This window comes from Aedes albopictus, unplaced genomic scaffold (genome assembly GCF_035046485.1).
Source record: "Aedes albopictus strain Foshan unplaced genomic scaffold, AalbF5 HiC_scaffold_31, whole genome shotgun sequence".
Taxonomy (NCBI): domain Eukaryota; kingdom Metazoa; phylum Arthropoda; class Insecta; order Diptera; family Culicidae; genus Aedes; species Aedes albopictus.
In genome coordinates, this window is record NW_026917101.1 from 38,731 (window position 1) to 55,878 (window position 17,148).

Here is a 17,148-nt window from a genome sequence, read left to right on the forward strand (position 1 = left end):
AAACAACCAATCTGAGAGAAAGTCAGTAACTACAGTCAGTCAGAGCCAAAGTGGCAGTACATCATCGAGGCACGGTCGCCATATTCGGGGCCCACACTAGAGGTTAGTATGAATGTTACCATTGGGTACATCGGAAATGGCCATAAGGTCCTACAGGTTTGAGTCGTAAGTGTTGCAGTTGGTTTGGCAGGTCATTATTTCCTAGTTAACTCTTTTCGAGAATGATATAGTGGCCCTGAAAAGGGCCTTTTGGTTTGATGCGATAATTCCCGGACGGTCGTCATTTACTTGGAGCTGGTGTACTTGGTGACGGCCTTGGTTCCTTCGGAAACGGCGTGCTTGGCCAACTCTCCTGGGAGCAGAAGACGGACGGCGGTTTGGATTTCGCGAGAGGTAATGGTCGAGCGCTTGTTGTAGTGAGCCAGACGAGAGGCTTCGGCGGCAATGCGTTCGAAGATGTCGTTGACGAAGCTGTTCATGATGCTCATAGCCTTCGACGAGACGCCAGTGTCCGGGTGGACTTGCTTCAACACCTTGTAGATGTAGATAGCGTAGCTCTCCTTCCTGCGCTGCTTCTTCTTCTTCTTGTCGCCCTTGACAATGTTCTTCTGGGCCTTGCCGGATTTCTTGGCGGCCTTTCCGCTGGTTTTCGGTGCCATCGTGCTACGGTGAGGTTGTTTTCGATCCAAAAGGAAACAGAAACTGATGCCCACCGAGCCAATCGGTTCTCTTTTATACCCGTAGAATAGCAAGCGATGTTCCGCCCCTTTGGTTTGTTTGTCATTTTATTCGTTTCGCTTTTCCCTCCCTAGTGTTGGTGTAGCGCAGTGCTATGCGGGTATAAAATAGCCTGCCGATCCGTTGGTTCGCCATCAGTACAGCTTACGTACGCTTTGTGAACGTTTCTTCGTTAGTAAAACTCGAATCTATCTCACGATGTCTGGCCGCGGCAAAGGAGGCAAAGTTAAGGGAAAGGCAAAGTCCCGTTCCAACCGTGCTGGACTGCAGTTCCCAGTCGGCCGTATCCACCGTCTGCTCAGGAAGGGCAACTATGCCGAGCGTGTCGGCGCTGGTGCCCCAGTGTACTTGGCTGCCGTGATGGAATATCTGGCTGCTGAAGTCCTCGAGTTGGCAGGAAACGCTGCTCGTGACAACAAGAAGACCAGAATCATTCCCCGTCATCTGCAGTTGGCCATCCGCAACGACGAAGAATTGAACAAACTGCTGTCTGGCGTTACCATCGCCCAGGGTGGTGTCTTGCCAAACATCCAGGCTGTTCTGTTGCCCAAGAAGACCGAAAAGAAGGCATAAATCTCTTCCCGCTCGATCGAAGACCGTGTGCATCAAACCAAAAACCGTCCTTTTCAGGACGACAATATTCATTTTCCTGATAGAGAGTTGTTTTGGAATGATTTGTTCGCTGCAAAACTACCTACCTTGCAGTGCTCTGAATGTGCGAATGCTTTGGAAATGGTACGATTTTTATTTCAGGAACCTGCAGAAGCAGTACATCCCGAGGAAGATCCGAAAAAAAAAAAAATAAAGTCAATGTTTTGTGATGGTTTTTAAATTTCGTTCACTGCTATTCGGTTTAGTTTTTCATCGTTGTGGAAAGAAGTAAAAAATCTGATTGATTGAAACACTCATCTGAAAATGATGGATTTATTAGCGATTGAAACCTAACCACCCTTCGTTATATGCTTAATTTTCGATTTTCGAAATTCTATCCCCCATATCTTGCTGACGGACGTTATCCAGTCAAAATATCAAAATATCAGGACTCGTACATAGTTGAATTTTCGATAAAAATAATCGAAATCGACTCAGTCTGTACCCCGCGGTAAGTTTGTCTTTGTCATTACGTAAATCTATCGAACGTGGTTGTCAGAAAATTGCTGCAGTTTGTTGTTTTTACCTATCGATCCAGCCATGTGCTATGTGAACGGGCCCGAAAATGCCGTTACCTGCAGTCGGCGTTTGGACGAAAAATGTAACTGGCAATTTGGTGGACCGTCACTGCTGGCGCGGAAATGTTCAAAGGTTCGAAATAATAGTGAGGGCTATACCGGGGCTTATTATCGTAGGAAATTTTCGTGAAACTCTTTTGTGAAACGTTTTCGGTGGCCCTGAAAAGGGCCGTTTTGAAAGTGATTAATAACACAAGACCAAATTTAAGCGCGTTCTCCACGGATGCGACGAGCCAGCTGGATGTCCTTGGGCATGATAGTGACACGCTTGGCATGGATGGCACACAGGTTGGTATCTTCAAACAGACCAACCAGGTAGGCCTCGCTAGCTTCCTGCAGGGCCATGACGGCTGAGCTCTGGAAGCGCAGGTCAGTCTTGAAGTCCTGAGCGATTTCACGGACCAGACGCTGGAATGGGAGCTTGCGGATCAGCAGCTCAGTGGATTTCTGGTAACGACGGATTTCACGCAGAGCGACAGTTCCTGGCCGATAACGATGAGGCTTCTTGACTCCTCCGGTGGCAGGGGCACTCTTGCGAGCGGCCTTGGTGGCCAGCTGCTTGCGAGGGGCCTTTCCTCCGGTAGACTTACGGGCAGTCTGCTTGGTACGAGCCATCGTAGATGAAGAAAATTGTTTTCAATCCAAACGAATACGTTGAAACGAAGCGAAAGAATGAGGGTCGAATTTTTGTAGTACTCTTTTATATGCTTGGTTCATCGCAGGCAACCAATCACAAGCCATAGAAGAATAGAAAAAGCAAGCATGGCAAGAAGAAGTTACCCCTCGAGTAGGTATAAAAGCGGCAGCATCAGTTTCGTAGGGCATCAGTTTCGTTACACCCGTAGTCGAACACAGAAGTAAATATCCAAAATGACTGGCCGTGGCAAGGGAGGCAAAGGACTCGGAAAAGGAGGCGCCAAGCGTCATCGCAAGGTTTTGCGTGATAACATCCAGGGTATCACCAAGCCCGCCATCCGTCGTCTGGCTCGTCGTGGTGGAGTCAAGCGTATCTCCGGTCTCATCTACGAAGAAACTCGTGGTGTGCTGAAGGTGTTCCTGGAAAACGTCATCCGTGATGCCGTCACCTACACTGAACACGCCAAGCGCAAAACCGTTACCGCTATGGATGTCGTGTACGCCCTGAAGCGACAGGGACGCACTCTGTACGGTTTCGGAGGTTAAATCACAGGTTTCTTCTCTCAAAAAACGGCCCTTTTCAGGGCCACCGAACGTGTGTACAAAAGAGTTAAACAGTCAGTTTTCTACCGCCAAAAAGCAACAGTACCTAATATGTCGTGCCTATGGACCTCAGAACGGAAGTGATAGATTGTAATGATATAAATATGTGCATCCAATTTGTATATAGTACCTCCATTGGGAACCTCTCGATATTCTATCTTTCGTGCACCGTAGCACCGGAAAGCTGAACACGACGATAAGTAAGTAAAATTAAAATGAAACCTGGGAACCAGAAGCGCTTGCCTCCGTATCGGAATTTGGCCAGCCAAAAATGCTCCGCTTCGAGTTGGAAAAGCTCGAATTGAAAAGCTAAGCAAACACGTCCCCATACTTCCAGAGCGTCGCTTATACATGTTATGCACGTAGGCAGCTCAAATCATACTTATCAAGGCAAGGAAAACTCCAGTCTTGAAGATGACAGTTTTGTTTAATATTTCCCACATCCAATATGTATGTTTCGAAGAACTTGATTGTTAACAATGGTTGCAATGTCGCCCAACGCCAAGCGTCGGTAGAACCGGTAAACTGTATAGCAATAAATCATGGATGTATGCATCCCTACCCGGGATTTCAATGGCGTGTACCATACGTTCGTGACTGTACGCTTGGAAGTGAATGAATCCCTATCCCGGACTTCAAAGCAGCATGTCAATTATTTAGGGGCCATCCATAAAGTACGCCACGCTCGAGCTCAAGCAATGCAAAAGTACGGAGGAGGGAAAGGAGAGTTAAAATTCTCGATTACAGCGTGGCGTACAAGGTTATATGCAGAACCTGGCCTCCTAAAGTGAGGTTAAGTTTAGTGAAATCCCATTTCGTATTTTAGTGATTGAGTCGTTCCAGATAAAATTTAATGTAGGATCGGGGTAGAAAAAATCAATTTATCGATAAATTTACCAAAAAATTGACGAATCAACTGATGGGGAACTGGTATTTCCCTTTCAAACTTCCAAATTTTCACGACATAATCTCTACTTTTAATCGCCAATTGAGAGGAAACAAACCATCGTCGTTTATCAAAAACTCAAACGCAGATTTTAGTCTCGCTAAAACCACAACCAATGCTAATAAAAATTCTACTCTACTCACTATCTGGATAACAGTGCAATTATTTTCAATGACGGTTTTGTGACTTAGAGCAAGAAAACTGCGTTGTCTTGCACAGCTCGGTATCCTGCCATCCGAAATATAAGCTGCCATGTTGGCCAACAATTTTCACAGCTTGCCCACCATGCGTGCCGAAACGCAGCGGCGGTGAGTGCTCTGCGGCACTCACACGGTGAAACAAAGCCACACACAATTGAGCGTGTTATTCGTCCTCCTCCTCTTCTTGGCGTAACGTCCTCACTGGGACAAAGCCTGCTTCTCAGCTTAGTGTTCTATGAGCACTTCCACAGTTATTAACTGAGAGCTTCCTCTGCCAATGACCATTTTGCATGTGTATCGTGTGGCAGGCACGAAGATACTCTATGCCCAAGGAAGTCAAGGAAATTTCCTTTACGAAAAGATCCTGGACCGACCGGGAATCGAACCCGTCACCCTCAGCATGGTCATGCTGAATACCCGTGCATTTGCCGCCTCGGCTATATGGGCCCTTGTATACAATCCAAATCGTGTTACACGCGTTCGTTCATTCTCACTCCCCTTGGGAGAATGTCTCGCCGGTTCTCACCACGGATCGAGATTTGGCAGTTTACTAAACATGAAGCTCAAACGGGCTGAGAAAATCCATTCTCAATTTTGTGTCACGTTGTTTTACCGTGCGCAATTTCTTAGTCGTGATACACCGAGAAAAAATTCTACTCGGTCAGCTAAAACTTAACGAAAACAGAATTAGGAATAACGCAGGGACTGAGTAGAATTTTTCCTCGGTGTAGGTAGTCAGTTCAGTTCGGTGTCCGTCTAGCTGAGTGTCGCGTCTCCGTTGCGGGAGTGCCAGTTTGATTCATCGTTCAAAATTTGAACCTATAGCGGAAGACTGCCGCCGGAAGTACAGTGGTCATGCACACAGCGTGAATGTGTCCATTGTAAATAGTTTGTTTTGTTCTTGTGCCCGGGTGTTGAATCGCGTGTGTCGCGGAGTGTTGTCGCCTGTTTAACCCACCCGGCCGGCAGTGCCCTAAACTGGGATCAGCAAGCCGTTCACTATTGAGGTATGTGTAAAACTGCGAAGAACTTGTGCATCCTGTGCTTTCATTGTACCAAGGGCGTGTAGATCTAAGATTTTCAGAGGGCTGTCAGTAGGCACACTGGGTTAAACGTTTGAAATCCTCGGTCAGAATTGCAGTTCTGTCCGATGAGTGGGGAACTGGTTGGCGATCGAAAGTGAGATTGGGGTCTCCGGTTAGCCTAGGGGATAGGGTTTTCGATCGCCAACCCGGAGACGGCGGATTCAATTCCTTTTCCAGTCGGGAAATTCTGTTTATAACGTACATTTTGCTTCGATGAAAAGTTCTAACTTTCCCAGTAATGATCTCCAGATAAACGATAAAATCACCCCAAATGCGATTGCAGCTTTAGCCATGCTACCCAGAATAAGTGCACATTGAGACAAATTTTGGTGTACGTATATCGAGGGTAAAATGCACGTTATATCGAAGCGCGAAGACAGAAATGGCTGTATCGTGACAATTAGTGCTTCTCACGATTGGTGTTTGTGAATTTCATCATTTCAAGTGCAGCCTTCCAGGTGACTTGCTCTATGTCAACCGGGTAGTAACAGGAATTTCACCAACCAATCAATCTGCAGGGAAGTTGCAGTCATTTTCAATTAACCTTAACTACACCAACACGGTGCAAAGATTCGAGAGTTTCACTCTGGAAGCTCGGCGGCAGCGAAAAGGCAACACTCAATCATGCCGAGCTGACCGGCCTATTTGAGAATTGCACCTAGCAGTATTCTAGGAAACGTATGACCTGGCATTGGATGATAGGAAACCATTTCAACTTTTAACTCTTTGGTAAGATCTAAGATGGTAGTCCTGAAAAGGACTGATTTGAAAGTGGGATACTGTTTCGCAGTATGACGACTGATGGTTCCGAAAATCGCCAGATTACTTCTTGGCGGCGGTTTTCTTCGCGGCAGCTTTCTTGGCGGGGGCGGCCTTCTTCGGTTTCGGGGTCTTTGGCTTCTTTGCGGCGGTCTTGGATGGCTTGGTGGCCTTTTGTTTCGGGGCAGCGGCCTTCTTCACACCTCCGGCCTTTTTGGCGGCCTTTGCACCGGCAGCTTTGGCTTTTTTCGCTGCAGCTGGTTTCTTGGCTTTCTTCTCGCCGGCTGGCTTCTTGGCTTTCTTTTCCCCAGCTGGTTTCTTGGCAGCCTTCTTCTTCTCACCGGTAGCCTTCTTGGCTTTCTTCTCACCGGCCTTCTTGGGCTTTTTCTCGCCGGCGGCCTTCTTGGCCTCAGCCTTCAGCTTGAACGATCCGGATGCGCCAGTTCCTTTGGTTTGGACAAACTTGCCCTTCTCGACACCGTTCTTCAAGGCCTTCTTGAGGAATGGGGCCAGCTTGGCGACATCGCACTTGTAGTTGGCAGCGATGTACTTCTTGATGGCCTGCAGGGACGATCCGTTGCGCTCCTTCAGGGTTTCGATAGCAGCAACAACCATATCGTTCACTGGAGGATGGGTCGATGGCTTCTTCGGCTTGCCCTGTCCCTTAGGGGCCCTTGGCTTCTTGGCCTTGGCTGGCGAGGCAGCAGGAGCTGCGGCAGCGGCTTCGGCGGCAACTTCAGACATTGCGGTTGGTTGGTAGTAGGTACAGCGACACTGACACGTTGGTGTAAACGATTGAATGAAGGTAAATCCGACAACAGTGCGATGTTCGATAATGATGTCTGTGTTAGGGATGCAGACATGATCGTTCACTTATTGAGTGTTCGCAAAATATTGTCTAATTTTTTGGTAACATGTTTCTAAAACGCTATTTTACATTTACTGGGAGCAATAGTTGAATAACTTTTCTGTACAGTTAACAAGCACATGAGTCTAGCTAGTGGCACAACATTGCTGTTGGGGTTCCATGTCAGAAATAGCTTGGCAAAAACGTGTCCTAGCAGCACCCGTGAGTCATATGATGTGGGTTCACCCGACAAAACAGTCAATAGTTGCTATTGAAACAATGTCATCGTCCATGTCGGTAGTGAATTTCAAAAGCCCAATAGTTACTCTATTCAGCGACATCCATACCGAGCAAGTATTCGGTCCGGTAATGCCTTAGAAATGGCTCTAAAACAAAGTCCTTCCCGGTGCTAGTACGCGTTGCTGCGTGCTTGGTTTTGGGGAAACTTTGGGCAATACCGTTTTATGAAATTTTTCCGTAAATGATGCTTCAAACTAGTGCTTCGCTGTACTCCAATCGGACAACTCCGTCGGTTTACGCACATTTAGTTTATGTACAAAAGTTCTACGACCTAAACGCATGCTAACAGAAAACATCATTTCCCGCCTAGGTAGCAGTCCCAGCTGTAGTTGACCGAAGCAGACCAGTACTTTGTCCCAGTCTTTGATGCCGCAGCAATGAGCACGATTTAAAAGGGTAATATTAGATGTTATCACAGATCTAGAGTTAGTTTCACATCAGGATCTTGCGGAAACAAATTTGAATACATTATACACCTAACAGCAGCCAAAAATCACGAAAATCTGCCCAGTAGTGCGAATCTATCACAAGTCCATCGAGTTGTTAGCTTGTTTGATGTACGATCAACATTGAGAGTTATTAGAGCCGTCGTTGGAGTTCAAATTCAATCTGAATTTGAATGAATGTAGTAAGTGTTTGCACCCTTTAATTCCGGCCTAGTCGGTTCAAGTTCAGTCTGGATGTAATCGAAACTAACGAACAAAAACTGACGCACTGCATCTGTTCTCCGATGGTGCAAAAGCTATGATTTGACTGACCTAAACCACCGGACGACACAGGCTAGACATGCTCGGTCCGATGGATTCATCTCAAAGGCGTTCCGAAAATGTAGAGCTGACAAGTTTGCCTGGCCAATTCCAGGGTGAAAATGAAAACAAAAACGACGCCTACTGCAGTTGGATACTTGAAGCCAATCTTGTGTGTCGCACGCACCCGATTGTAGCAACGATTAATTATTGGTGAATTTTCAGAAACTTGAAATCAAGCAAACGCACCCCGACGTGTAATCGATAGCAGTCGTACCCACCACTCTATGCTATGCTCACTCATCTAGCTAGGTGACTAAAACTACGCTTATACGATTGTATGTAAACTCTGGTGGCAGCACCACAGTTGGTACGGTGATACTTTTCGTGAAACAACCAATCTGAGAGAAAGTCAGTAACTACAGTCAGTCAGAGCCAAAGTGGCAGTACATCATCGAGGCACGGTCGCCATATTCGGGGCCCACACTAGAGGTTAGTATGAATGTTACCATTGGGTACATCGGAAATGGCCATAAGGTCCTACAGGTTTGAGTCGTAAGTGTTGCAGTTGGTTTGGCAGGTCATTATTTCCTAGTTAACTCTTTTCGAGAATGATATAGTGGCCCTGAAAAGGGCCTTTTGGTTTGATGCGATAATTCCCGGACGGTCGTCATTTACTTGGAGCTGGTGTACTTGGTGACGGCCTTGGTTCCTTCGGAAACGGCGTGCTTGGCCAACTCTCCTGGGAGCAGAAGACGGACGGCGGTTTGGATTTCGCGAGAGGTAATGGTCGAGCGCTTGTTGTAGTGAGCCAGACGAGAGGCTTCGGCGGCAATGCGTTCGAAGATGTCGTTGACGAAGCTGTTCATGATGCTCATAGCCTTCGACGAGACGCCAGTGTCCGGGTGGACTTGCTTCAACACCTTGTAGATGTAGATAGCGTAGCTCTCCTTCCTGCGCTGCTTCTTCTTCTTCTTGTCGCCCTTGACAATGTTCTTCTGGGCCTTGCCGGATTTCTTGGCGGCCTTTCCGCTGGTTTTCGGTGCCATCGTGCTACGGTGAGGTTGTTTTCGATCCAAAAGGAAACAGAAACTGATGCCCACCGAGCCAATCGGTTCTCTTTTATACCCGTAGAATAGCAAGCGATGTTCCGCCCCTTTGGTTTGTTTGTCATTTTATTCGTTTCGCTTTTCCCTCCCTAGTGTTGGTGTAGCGCAGTGCTATGCGGGTATAAAATAGCCTGCCGATCCGTTGGTTCGCCATCAGTACAGCTTACGTACGCTTTGTGAACGTTTCTTCGTTAGTAAAACTCGAATCTATCTCACGATGTCTGGCCGCGGCAAAGGAGGCAAAGTTAAGGGAAAGGCAAAGTCCCGTTCCAACCGTGCTGGACTGCAGTTCCCAGTCGGCCGTATCCACCGTCTGCTCAGGAAGGGCAACTATGCCGAGCGTGTCGGCGCTGGTGCCCCAGTGTACTTGGCTGCCGTGATGGAATATCTGGCTGCTGAAGTCCTCGAGTTGGCAGGAAACGCTGCTCGTGACAACAAGAAGACCAGAATCATTCCCCGTCATCTGCAGTTGGCCATCCGCAACGACGAAGAATTGAACAAACTGCTGTCTGGCGTTACCATCGCCCAGGGTGGTGTCTTGCCAAACATCCAGGCTGTTCTGTTGCCCAAGAAGACCGAAAAGAAGGCATAAATCTCTTCCCGCTCGATCGAAGACCGTGTGCATCAAACCAAAAACCGTCCTTTTCAGGACGACAATATTCATTTTCCTGATAGAGAGTTGTTTTGGAATGATTTGTTCGCTGCAAAACTACCTACCTTGCAGTGCTCTGAATGTGCGAATGCTTTGGAAATGGTACGATTTTTATTTCAGGAACCTGCAGAAGCAGTACATCCCGAGGAAGATCCGAAAAAAAAAAAATAAAGTCAATGTTTTGTGATGGTTTTTAAATTTCGTTCACTGCTATTCGGTTTAGTTTTTCATCGTTGTGGAAAGAAGTAAAAAATCTGATTGATTGAAACACTCATCTGAAAATGATGGATTTATTAGCGATTGAAACCTAACCACCCTTCGTTATATGCTTAATTTTCGATTTTCGAAATTCTATCCCCCATATCTTGCTGACGGACGTTATCCAGTCAAAATATCAAAATATCAGGACTCGTACATAGTTGAATTTTCGATAAAAATAATCGAAATCGACTCAGTCTGTACCCCGCGGTAAGTTTGTCTTTGTCATTACGTAAATCTATCGAACGTGGTTGTCAGAAAATTGCTGCAGTTTGTTGTTTTTACCTATCGATCCAGCCATGTGCTATGTGAACGGGCCCGAAAATGCCGTTACCTGCAGTCGGCGTTTGGACGAAAAATGTAACTGGCAATTTGGTGGACCGTCACTGCTGGCGCGGAAATGTTCAAAGGTTCGAAATAATAGTGAGGGCTATACCGGGGCTTATTATCGTAGGAAATTTTCGTGAAACTCTTTTGTGAAACGTTTTCGGTGGCCCTGAAAAGGGCCGTTTTGAAAGTGATTAATAACACAAGACCAAATTTAAGCGCGTTCTCCACGGATGCGACGAGCCAGCTGGATGTCCTTGGGCATGATAGTGACACGCTTGGCATGGATGGCACACAGGTTGGTATCTTCAAACAGACCAACCAGGTAGGCCTCGCTAGCTTCCTGCAGGGCCATGACGGCTGAGCTCTGGAAGCGCAGGTCAGTCTTGAAGTCCTGAGCGATTTCACGGACCAGACGCTGGAATGGGAGCTTGCGGATCAGCAGCTCAGTGGATTTCTGGTAACGACGGATTTCACGCAGAGCGACAGTTCCTGGCCGATAACGATGAGGCTTCTTGACTCCTCCGGTGGCAGGGGCACTCTTGCGAGCGGCCTTGGTGGCCAGCTGCTTGCGAGGGGCCTTTCCTCCGGTAGACTTACGGGCAGTCTGCTTGGTACGAGCCATCGTAGATGAAGAAAATTGTTTTCAATCCAAACGAATACGTTGAAACGAAGCGAAAGAATGAGGGTCGAATTTTTGTAGTACTCTTTTATATGCTTGGTTCATCGCAGGCAACCAATCACAAGCCATAGAAGAATAGAAAAAGCAAGCATGGCAAGAAGAAGTTACCCCTCGAGTAGGTATAAAAGCGGCAGCATCAGTTTCGTAGGGCATCAGTTTCGTTACACCCGTAGTCGAACACAGAAGTAAATATCCAAAATGACTGGCCGTGGCAAGGGAGGCAAAGGACTCGGAAAAGGAGGCGCCAAGCGTCATCGCAAGGTTTTGCGTGATAACATCCAGGGTATCACCAAGCCCGCCATCCGTCGTCTGGCTCGTCGTGGTGGAGTCAAGCGTATCTCCGGTCTCATCTACGAAGAAACTCGTGGTGTGCTGAAGGTGTTCCTGGAAAACGTCATCCGTGATGCCGTCACCTACACTGAACACGCCAAGCGCAAAACCGTTACCGCTATGGATGTCGTGTACGCCCTGAAGCGACAGGGACGCACTCTGTACGGTTTCGGAGGTTAAATCACAGGTTTCTTCTCTCAAAAAACGGCCCTTTTCAGGGCCACCGAACGTGTGTACAAAAGAGTTAAACAGTCAGTTTTCTACCGCCAAAAAGCAACAGTACCTAATATGTCGTGCCTATGGACCTCAGAACGGAAGTGATAGATTGTAATGATATAAATATGTGCATCCAATTTGTATATAGTACCTCCATTGGGAACCTCTCGATATTCTATCTTTCGTGCACCGTAGCACCGGAAAGCTGAACACGACGATAAGTAAGTAAAATTAAAATGAAACCTGGGAACCAGAAGCGCTTGCCTCCGTATCGGAATTTGGCCAGCCAAAAATGCTCCGCTTCGAGTTGGAAAAGCTCGAATTGAAAAGCTAAGCAAACACGTCCCCATACTTCCAGAGCGTCGCTTATACATGTTATGCACGTAGGCAGCTCAAATCATACTTATCAAGGCAAGGAAAACTCCAGTCTTGAAGATGACAGTTTTGTTTAATATTTCCCACATCCAATATGTATGTTTCGAAGAACTTGATTGTTAACAATGGTTGCAATGTCGCCCAACGCCAAGCGTCGGTAGAACCGGTAAACTGTATAGCAATAAATCATGGATGTATGCATCCCTACCCGGGATTTCAATGGCGTGTACCATACGTTCGTGACTGTACGCTTGGAAGTGAATGTATCCCTATCCCGGACTTCAAAGCAGCATGTCAATTATTTAGGGGCCATCCATAAAGTACGCCACGCTCGAGCTCAAGCAATGCAAAAGTACGGAGGAGGGAAAGGAGAGTTAAAATTCTCGATTACAGCGTGGCGTACAAGGTTATATGCAGAACCTGGCCTCCTAAAGTGAGGTTAAGTTTAGTGAAATCCCATTTCGTATTTTAGTGATTGAGTCGTTCCAGATAAAATTTAATGTAGGATCGGGGTAGAAAAAATCAATTTATCGATAAATTTACCAAAAAATTGACGAATCAACTGATGGGGAACTGGTATTTCCCTTTCAAACTTCCAAATTTTCACGACATAATCTCTACTTTTAATCGCCAATTGAGAGGAAACAAACCATCGTCGTTTATCAAAAACTCAAACGCAGATTTTAGTCTCGCTAAAACCACAACCAATGCTAATAAAAATTCTACTCTACTCACTATCTGGATAACAGTGCAATTATTTTCAATGACGGTTTTGTGACTTAGAGCAAGAAAACTGCGTTGTCTTGCACAGCTCGGTATCCTGCCATCCGAAATATAAGCTGCCATGTTGGCCAACAATTTTCACAGCTTGCCCACCATGCGTGCCGAAACGCAGCGGCGGTGAGTGCTCTGCGGCACTCACACGGTGAAACAAAGCCACACACAATTGAGCGTGTTATTCGTCCTCCTCCTCTTCTTGGCGTAACGTCCTCACTGGGACAAAGCCTGCTTCTCAGCTTAGTGTTCTATGAGCACTTCCACAGTTATTAACTGAGAGCTTCCTCTGCCAATGACCATTTTGCATGTGTATCGTGTGGCAGGCACGAAGATACTCTATGCCCAAGGAAGTCAAGGAAATTTCCTTTACGAAAAGATCCTGGACCGACCGGGAATCGAACCCGTCACCCTCAGCATGGTCATGCTGAATACCCGTGCATTTGCCGCCTCGGCTATATGGGCCCTTGTATACACTCCAAATCGTGTTACACGCGTTCGTTCATTCTCACTCCCCTTGGGAGAATGTCTCGCCGGTTCTCACCACGGATCGAGATTTGGCAGTTTACTAAACATGAAGCTCAAACGGGCTGAGAAAATCCATTCTCAATTTTGTGTCACGTTGTTTTACCGTGCGCAATTTCTTAGTCGTGATACACCGAGAAAAAATTCTACTCGGTCAGCTAAAACTTAACGAAAACAGAATTAGGAATAACGCAGGGACTGAGTAGAATTTTTCCTCGGTGTAGGTAGTCAGTTCAGTTCGGTGTCCGTCTAGCTGAGTGTCGCGTCTCCGTTGCGGGAGTGCCAGTTTGATTCATCGTTCAAAATTTGAACCTATAGCGGAAGACTGCCGCCGGAAGTACAGTGGTCATGCACACAGCGTGAATGTGTCCATTGTAAATAGTTTGTTTTGTTCTTGTGCCCGGGTGTTGAATCGCGTGTGTCGCGGAGTGTTGTCGCCTGTTTAACCCACCCGGCCGGCAGTGCCCTAAACTGGGATCAGCAAGCCGTTCACTATTGAGGTATGTGTAAAACTGCGAAGAACTTGTGCATCCTGTGCTTTCATTGTACCAAGGGCGCGTAGATCTAAGATTTTCAGAGGGCTGTCAGTAGGCACACTGGGTTAAACGTTTGAAATCCTCGGTCAGAATTGCAGTTCTGTCCGATGAGTGGGGAACTGGTTGGCGATCGAAAGTGAGATTGGGGTCTCCGGTTAGCCTAGGGGATAGGGTTTTCGATCGCCAACCCGGAGACGGCGGATTCAATTCCTTTTCCAGTCGGGAAATTCTGTTTATAACGTACATTTTGCTTCGATGAAAAGTTCTAACTTTCCCAGTAATGATCTCCAGATAAACGATAAAATCACCCCAAATGCGATTGCAGCTTTAGCCATGCTACCCAGAATAAGTGCACATTGAGACAAATTTTGGTGTACGTATATCGAGGGTAAAATGCACGTTATATCGAAGCGCGAAGACAGAAATGGCTGTATCGTGACAATTAGTGCTTCTCACGATTGGTGTTTGTGAATTTCATCATTTCAAGTGCAGCCTTCCAGGTGACTTGCTCTATGTCAACCGGGTAGTAACAGGAATTTCACCAACCAATCAATCTGCAGGGAAGTTGCAGTCATTTTCAATTAACCTTAACTACACCAACACGGTGCAAAGATTCGAGAGTTTCACTCTGGAAGCTCGGCGGCAGCGAAAAGGCAACACTCAATCATGCCGAGCTGACCGGCCTATTTGAGAATTGCACCTAGCAGTATTCTAGGAAACGTATGACCTGGCATTGGATGATAGGAAACCATTTCAACTTTTAACTCTTTGGTAAGATCTAAGATGGTAGTCCTGAAAAGGACTGATTTGAAAGTGGGATACTGTTTCGCAGTATGACGACTGATGGTTCCGAAAATCGCCAGATTACTTCTTGGCGGCGGTTTTCTTCGCGGCAGCTTTCTTGGCGGGGGCGGCCTTCTTCGGTTTCGGGGTCTTTGGCTTCTTTGCGGCGGTCTTGGATGGCTTGGTGGCCTTTTGTTTCGGGGCAGCGGCCTTCTTCACACCTCCGGCCTTTTTGGCGGCCTTTGCACCGGCAGCTTTGGCTTTTTTCGCTGCAGCTGGTTTCTTGGCTTTCTTCTCGCCGGCTGGCTTCTTGGCTTTCTTTTCCCCAGCTGGTTTCTTGGCAGCCTTCTTCTTCTCACCGGTAGCCTTCTTGGCTTTCTTCTCACCGGCCTTCTTGGGCTTTTTCTCGCCGGCGGCCTTCTTGGCCTCAGCCTTCAGCTTGAACGATCCGGATGCGCCAGTTCCTTTGGTTTGGACAAACTTGCCCTTCTCGACACCGTTCTTCAAGGCCTTCTTGAGGAATGGGGCCAGCTTGGCGACATCGCACTTGTAGTTGGCAGCGATGTACTTCTTGATGGCCTGCAGGGACGATCCGTTGCGCTCCTTCAGGGTTTTGATAGCAGCAACAACCATATCGTTCACTGGAGGATGGGTCGATGGCTTCTTCGGCTTGCCCTGTCCCTTAGGGGCCCTTGGCTTCTTGGCCTTGGCTGGCGAGGCAGCAGGAGCTGCGGCAGCGGCTTCGGCGGCAACTTCAGACATTGCGGTTGGTTGGTAGTAGGTACAGCGACACTGACACGTTGGTGTAAACGATTGAATGAAGGTAAATCCGACAACAGTGCGATGTTCGATAATGATGTCTGTGTTAGGGATGCAGACATGATCGTTCACTTATTGAGTGTTCGCAAAATATTGTCTAATTTTTTGGTAACATGTTTCTAAAACGCTATTTTACATTTACTGGGAGCAATAGTTGAATAACTTTTCTGTACAGTTAACAAGCACATGAGTCTAGCTAGTGGCACAACATTGCTGTTGGGGTTCCATGTCAGAAATAGCTTGGCAAAAACGTGTCCTAGCAGCACCCGTGAGTCATATGATGTGGGTTCACCCGACAAAACAGTCAATAGTTGCTATTGAAACAATGTCATCGTCCATGTCGGTAGTGAATTTCAAAAGCCCAATAGTTACTCTATTCAGCGACATCCATACCGAGCAAGTATTCGGTCCGGTAATGCCTTAGAAATGGCTCTAAAACAAAGTCCTTCCCGGTGCTAGTACGCGTTGCTGCGTGCTTGGTTTTGGGGAAACTTTGGGCAATACCGTTTTATGAAATTTTTCCGTAAATGATGCTTCAAACTAGTGCTTCGCTGTACTCCAATCGGACAACTCCGTCGGTTTACGCACATTTAGTTTATGTACAAAAGTTCTACGACCTAAACGCATGCTAACAGAAAACATCATTTCCCGCCTAGGTAGCAGTCCCAGCTGTAGTTGACCGAAGCAGACCAGTACTTTGTCCCAGTCTTTGATGCCGCAGCAATGAGCACGATTTAAAAGGGTAATATTAGATGTTATCACAGATCTAGAGTTAGTTTCACATCAGGATCTTGCGGAAACAAATTTGAATACATTATACACCTAACAGCAGCCAAAAATCACGAAAATCTGCCCAGTAGTGCGAATCTATCACAAGTCCATCGAGTTGTTAGCTTGTTTGATGTACGATCAACATTGAGAGTTATTAGAGCCGTCGTTGGAGTTCAAATTCAATCTGAATTTGAATGAATGTAGTAAGTGTTTGCACCCTTTAATTCCGGCCTAGTCGGTTCAAGTTCAGTCTGGATGTAATCGAAACTAACGAACAAAAACTGACGCACTGCATCTGTTCTCCGATGGTGCAAAAGCTATGATTTGACTGACCTAAACCACCGGACGACACAGGCTAGACATGCTCGGTCCGATGGATTCATCTCAAAGGCGTTCCGAAAATGTAGAGCTGACAAGTTTGCCTGGCCAATTCCAGGGTGAAAATGAAAACAAAAACGACGCCTACTGCAGTTGGATACTTGAAGCCAATCTTGTGTGTCGCACGCACCCGATTGTAGCAACGATTAATTATTGGTGAATTTTCAGAAACTTGAAATCAAGCAAACGCACCCCGACGTGTAATCGATAGCAGTCGTACCCACCACTCTATGCTATGCTCACTCATCTAGCTAGGTGACTAAAACTACGCTTATACGATTGTATGTAAACTCTGGTGGCAGCACCACAGTTGGTACGGTGATACTTTTCGTGAAACAACCAATCTGAGAGAAAGTCAGTAACTACAGTCAGTCAGAGCCAAAGTGGCAGTACATCATCGAGGCACGGTCGCCATATTCGGGGCCCACACTAGAGGTTAGTATGAATGTTACCATTGGGTACATCGGAAATGGCCATAAGGTCCTACAGGTTTGAGTCGTAAGTGTTGCAGTTGGTTTGGCAGG

General features: G+C 46.8%; 8 protein-coding genes across 8 annotated transcripts; 4 read left to right on the top strand and 4 right to left on the bottom strand.

Moving 5' to 3' along the window:
- Positions 1–258: 258 nt before the first annotated feature.
- On the bottom strand, positions 259–711 carry LOC134284568 (histone H2B). The gene has a single exon (XM_062843551.1). It carries the CDS (start codon positions 657–659, stop codon positions 285–287), a length of 375 nt encoding a protein of 124 aa, XP_062699535.1. The 5' UTR covers positions 660–711; the 3' UTR covers positions 259–284.
- A 143-nt stretch (positions 712–854) lies between these two features.
- On the top strand, positions 855–1,337 carry LOC134284578 (histone H2A). Its single transcript, XM_062843561.1, has one exon. The coding sequence runs from the start codon at positions 937–939 to the stop codon at positions 1,309–1,311; it is 375 nt and encodes a 124-aa protein (XP_062699545.1). The 5' UTR covers positions 855–936; the 3' UTR covers positions 1,312–1,337.
- Positions 1,338–2,781: 1,444 nt separating this feature from the next.
- On the top strand, positions 2,782–3,159 carry LOC134284591 (histone H4). The gene has a single exon (XM_062843574.1). The coding sequence runs from the start codon at positions 2,838–2,840 to the stop codon at positions 3,147–3,149; it is 312 nt and encodes a 103-aa protein (XP_062699558.1). The 5' UTR covers positions 2,782–2,837; the 3' UTR covers positions 3,150–3,159.
- A 1,925-nt stretch (positions 3,160–5,084) lies between these two features.
- LOC134284562 (histone H1-like) lies at positions 5,085–7,001 on the bottom strand. Its single transcript, XM_062843546.1, has one exon. It carries the CDS (start codon positions 6,938–6,940, stop codon positions 6,260–6,262), a length of 681 nt encoding a protein of 226 aa, XP_062699530.1. The 5' UTR covers positions 6,941–7,001; the 3' UTR covers positions 5,085–6,259.
- A 1,736-nt stretch (positions 7,002–8,737) lies between these two features.
- Positions 8,738–9,190, bottom strand: LOC109404521 (histone H2B). Its single transcript, XM_029879051.2, has one exon. It carries the CDS (start codon positions 9,136–9,138, stop codon positions 8,764–8,766), a length of 375 nt encoding a protein of 124 aa, XP_029734911.1. The 5' UTR covers positions 9,139–9,190; the 3' UTR covers positions 8,738–8,763.
- A 143-nt stretch (positions 9,191–9,333) lies between these two features.
- Positions 9,334–9,816, top strand: LOC109404520 (histone H2A). Its single transcript, XM_019677419.3, has one exon. It carries the CDS (start codon positions 9,416–9,418, stop codon positions 9,788–9,790), a length of 375 nt encoding a protein of 124 aa, XP_019532964.1. The 5' UTR covers positions 9,334–9,415; the 3' UTR covers positions 9,791–9,816.
- A 1,443-nt stretch (positions 9,817–11,259) lies between these two features.
- Positions 11,260–11,637, top strand: LOC134284588 (histone H4). Its single transcript, XM_062843571.1, has one exon. The coding sequence runs from the start codon at positions 11,316–11,318 to the stop codon at positions 11,625–11,627; it is 312 nt and encodes a 103-aa protein (XP_062699555.1). The 5' UTR covers positions 11,260–11,315; the 3' UTR covers positions 11,628–11,637.
- Positions 11,638–14,653: 3,016 nt separating this feature from the next.
- Positions 14,654–15,479, bottom strand: LOC109404569 (histone H1-like). Its single transcript, XM_019677467.4, has one exon. The coding sequence runs from the start codon at positions 15,416–15,418 to the stop codon at positions 14,738–14,740; it is 681 nt and encodes a 226-aa protein (XP_019533012.1). The 5' UTR covers positions 15,419–15,479; the 3' UTR covers positions 14,654–14,737.
- Between the last annotated feature and the right edge of the window lie 1,669 nt (positions 15,480–17,148).